Below are 4,771 nucleotides of genomic sequence, written 5' to 3'. Positions count from 1 at the left end.
AAGGGTATTGTGTTAGAAATTGGGGGTGGCGGTGGAGGATGAAATTGATGTTTTAGAGCCGATCTCAACCGATTTTTTGTTCGAGTCTGCCGATTCAACTCGTTGAGATATTTGAATCCTACGTGGAAAGAAGGATAAGGAGTGGTAAAGGAAAGAAAGGTCGGCAACAGGAGAGGACAAGCCCTTCGTCTTCGACCATTCGCTGCAGATAAGGAGATGACACTACCTAAAAAATGGTACCTCGTCCAATTACTTACCGGGCCACAATATTAAATCGTCTTAAACATTCTTTCACCGTACGTATCCAATCTGACGAATAGAACGAAACATTTGACATGTCACAATCGTTGATATGGTATTCGGCGAAGCACCATAACTGTCCCCCCCAACAGGTTTAGTAGAAAAGGCGAAGTAACCGTTTGGTTAGGAGTTTGGATTTTGGTGTTTGAAGTTTGGACGGAGAGAGAATAAAATCTGAGATACCGTTAGAGGATAGCTTCCTCGTTCTCCACCACCAGTAGTGAAGCGAACCAAGCTGCTTTTTTCTCTGTGGTGTTGAGCGGCAAAAATGGAGTCGAGAGTGTTGTCAGGAGCCACCGGCATCGCCAGCCTTGCTCGGCTGAGGAAACCGATGACCAGAGACACCACCACCACCACGGCATGCTTTGTTCCGAGCACCAGATCAGTCGGAGCTGTTGTTGATGGCGGCAACCTTATCTGGGGAAGGCAGCTCCGTCCGGCTTTGCTACTGCTTGAGAAGTCACCGGTAGTTCGTTCTCCATCTCTGAAAAGAGAGATTCTCCGGCCAAGCTTCGCCGCAGCGTCGTCCCCGGCCGAGGGAAGTGATTCTGCGGGGTGAGGTCCGTCAACCTCCGTTCCGAGTTGGTCGGTGAAGTATGTGCTATCCACATTAATTTGTCTGACTCGCTTCATTTTTGCAATTTTTTTTTTCCATTTCTGGCTCAGGGAAGCTAAGATTGCTCCGATTGGACTTCTGGAGAAGTATCCGGCAATTACCACTGGTTTTTTCTTCTTCATGTGGTGAGTGAGTCATTCGCTTTTTGTTTACAGGTTGCGTATAAGCACTGCGCGCGCTTGCAAATCGTAAATTCGTAATGATAATCTTTAAATGACGAAAATATTCTTGTTGCAGGTACTTCTTGAACGTGATATTCAACATTCTCAACAAGAAGATTTACAATTACTTCCCTTACCCTTAGTAAGCATGGCCTTCTTTTAATCGTCTCTCTTTTCGTTGCCATAATGGAAAACTGTTTGTCTGTGTTTACCTTAGTTAGCGTTGTGAGCTAATGGCTGTTCGTGCTTGGTACAGTTTTGTATCTGTTGTGCATTTGCTGGTTGGGGTGGTTTACTGTCTCGTCAGCTGGTCTGTTGGTCTCCCAAAACGGGCTGTAAGCTTTCCTCTGTTTAATCCTGTCAATAATTATTAGATACAATTTGATCTTGGATGAATTAAATACGGTCGCCCAATAAACTACAAGTGTTTAATATCAACCATCCCTAGACTTTTCAACATCTAGCTATAAGTTAATGTGATATTTACTATGATTGATATATCAAAAAAGGGTTTTTTTGGTCGAGAAATTGACTATAAAGAGGAGAAGAAGGGCATTGTTTCATTTTAATATGAAGTTACTACTATACCCATTAAATTAATCATGTGCTCTCAAATAGCAAGTAAAATATTTTCAAATTTCAAATTTCAAATTAAAATTACTCAGCTCGTTTAGATTTCTGTTTCAGTAGAATAAGGTGCAAAAACCTAGCCTAATAATATTCTGAAATAGTAATAATCAAGTGAAGTTGAAATAGATTTCATACCACATCAAACCCAATCAAATGTAAACATATGTTGGCCCATTTAAATGTATATGGATTCATCATAAGCACTGAAACAGTCAGGATTTTCGTTATGATTCTGAAATAACAATTTGTTAGTGATTTTAGTATGCTTCTAACAAGAAAAAGTTCATTTGAGGATCCTATCTCTGGGGATGAAGTACCGAATAGATTCAATTTGTGTCTGACACTGATGTGTATAATGATGCCATTTTGTACAGCCGATGGACTCAACTCTTCTGAAGCTACTCACCCCTGTTGCAATATGCCATGCGATAGGCCATATATCAAGCAATGTATCATTTTCTGCGGTTGCTGTTTCATTTACCCATACAATCAAAGGTGTGTATATATCCGAATACTGTGATGGTTCTATTTAACATATATTATGGACTAGGGACGGGCCTTGGCGCAATGGTTGGTGGACCACAGTTGTAGCCTGAGGTCAAGGTACTGAAATAGCCTCTCAACAAAAAATTGTTGGAGTAAGGCTGCATAGGAAAATTGCAACCCCCTTCCCCCTGACCTTAGTTTTTTATGTATAATGGTGACTGATCACCCTCCACTATCTCTGTTTCTTATGTTGATTCCGTCTTTTTCAGCTCTGGAGCCCTTCTTCAATGCGGCTGCTTCACAGTTTGTGCTTGGACAACAGATACCTATTACCCTGTGGCTATCTCTTGCTCCTGTTGTTCTTGGTTAGTTGTAGCTCTCTGAATCTCTGTTGGTTTAATGTGGTTTGTATATGATGATCTATGTCCAAGGACATCAAATTATCTACGAAGTAAACTATAGCCTTCTGGATTCAATTTGATCCAGTAAACTATATTCCATCTTCACCTTTGTAAGTAATTTAGCAAAATGACATGGCCGCACGAAGTCAAAATTTTCATTGAATAATTTCAGAATTTTAGCAACCGTAGCGTTATTTAAAGTCTTGTTGCTGCTTCTAATGATTAAACCATTTTATTGGCGGAGATTGCAGGTGTTTCAATGGCATCACTGACAGAGCTCTCATTCAACTGGACTGGATTTGTTAGTGCCATGATTTCCAACATCTCCTTTACTTACAGGAGTATCTATTCCAAGAAAGCCATGGTTTGGTTTCCTTCTACTTAAAATTATTTGCCTTGTGATGAATTATTCTTGTCTTTATAGATGCATTGAGATGATGATCTTGTCCCTTGTTTTTGTAGACTGACATGGATAGTACAAATCTCTATGCCTACATTTCCATCATTGCACTCATTTGCTGTATTCCACCAGCAATTATTGTAAGTGAAAATTAAATTTCTTAATAATAAAAAAAAAGTGTATGGTTGCTGTTACTTTTTAAATTGATGTTTCTCACTTAAGTCGCATGTCTGATCATTCAATGTTCGCTTTGTAGATTGAGGGACCTCAACTGATGAAGTATGGTTTCAATGATGCAATTGCTAAAGTTGGTATGACCAAGTTTGTTTCAGATCTCTTTTGGGTGGGCATGTTCTACCACTTGTACAATCAGGTAAATACGTTTACTCGTATGTTCAAATAAGGTAAACCAACAAACTTTATTTGCAGCCAAAACCATGACCATTCTCACCATCTCTTTGATTGTCTATTTATTTATTCTTTTGGTTGGGGGGGGGGGGTATGTAGAAGATGTATGACAATATTGGTAGTAGTAATGACATTTTAGGGTTTTGTTATCATAACAACACTAATTATTTGAGTTCTGGAATCTCTCAGTTGGCAACAAATACCCTAGAAAGAGTGGCTCCTCTTACCCATGCTGTTGGAAATGTGTTGAAACGTGTCTTTGTGATTGGTTTCTCAATTGTGGTTTTTGGTAAGTTAATTTTCAGTCAGATGTCTCATTTTCTCATATCTTTTCTTTCTTCTCTGTTTCTTAAGATTATCAACCCTGCCTCAAGAAAAAAGGGTGAAAAGGAAGCACTAAGATCCTATCTTCTGTTCTCTCCCTTGACAAAATTTCATACTAACTTTATCTGGTTGCAGGCAACAAAATTTCAACACAAACAGGCATTGGCACAGTGGTTGCAATTGCAGGAGTGGCAATATACTCATACATTAAGGCCAAAATTGAAGAGGAGAAACGGGTGAGTTCCCTGTGAAAATCATATTGTTCTGCCATTAATATAATAAAAGTAATGGGCTAGTTTTTGTTTTTTCTGGTTGGGGTGGGGCTGGGGGAGGGAGAGTTCCAGAGATAGATGGAAAATACCAAATGGTCTGGCCTTCCAAGAGACTATATTTTCTATCTGCTCAATGATAATAATCACCCCCCACTTGGGGACGAACCAACATTCACTCTGATTCAGCATGTTGATCTATCCAAATAGGGAAACCTGATGGATGGTCTAGTTTGCAGCTGGGAAGATATGTCTTGTGCTTTACCTGTACATTTCAAATGTATTCCATATGGCTAACACATTTTCTAATATATTTTGCAGCAAATGAAAGCTGCATGAGATCCAGGCGCGGAGGGAGATTCAAGGTGTTAATATTAAGTCTTAGTTGTGCTCCAAATGGAACAATTCCTTGGGAAGACCGCCTTTCTTATTTTCTGTCTTTCTGCACCTCTTTCTTCCTTCCATCCTTTACTTATGGTCTTAGTTTGCTTTGTTTGGAGTGCATCTATTGCCTGATTGGTTGTCATTCTCATGCTATCTGCAAATAATGTCTCTTTCTTTCTCTTCCCATCTCTTTTGATAAGCTATTGTTGTTTATATGTTTTAAATGAAGCCATGTGCATGAAAAATAAATATGTGAATAACAGATTACTAGGTAATAAAAATGCTTTGAATTTCCTCGGAAACTAGTCTTTGTTCTGAGAGTTTCTCTTCAAGTAAACCACTGTGTTAGGGCGTTTGTTGTGAGAAAAGTAGAGCCATTCTTGTATTGGAGA

The 4,771-nt window shown here is 39.3% G+C and overlaps 1 protein-coding gene across 1 annotated transcript; it reads left to right on the top strand.

The window, feature by feature from the left end:
* Window positions 1–418: 418 nt before the first annotated feature.
* On the top strand, window positions 419–4,563 carry LOC149004918 (triose phosphate/phosphate translocator, chloroplastic-like). The gene is made up of 12 exons (XM_089168512.1): window positions 419–855; window positions 967–1,041; window positions 1,154–1,219; window positions 1,334–1,412; window positions 2,082–2,202; window positions 2,463–2,558; window positions 2,846–2,958; window positions 3,057–3,134; window positions 3,251–3,367; window positions 3,592–3,691; window positions 3,862–3,962; window positions 4,317–4,563. Exons 1-12 carry the CDS (start codon window positions 569–571, stop codon window positions 4,332–4,334), a joined length of 1,251 nt encoding a protein of 416 aa, XP_089024638.1. The 5' UTR covers window positions 419–568; the 3' UTR covers window positions 4,335–4,563.
* Window positions 4,564–4,771: the final 208 nt, after the last annotated feature.

This window comes from Hakea prostrata, chromosome 9 (genome assembly GCF_041222555.1).
Source record: "Hakea prostrata isolate BN-2017 chromosome 9, UWA_Hpros_2, whole genome shotgun sequence".
In the NCBI taxonomy this organism is placed as follows: Eukaryota; Viridiplantae; Streptophyta; class Magnoliopsida; order Proteales; family Proteaceae; genus Hakea; species Hakea prostrata.
The sequence above is the reverse complement of the archived record's forward strand: the minus strand, read 5'-3'. Positions and strand labels throughout refer to the sequence as shown.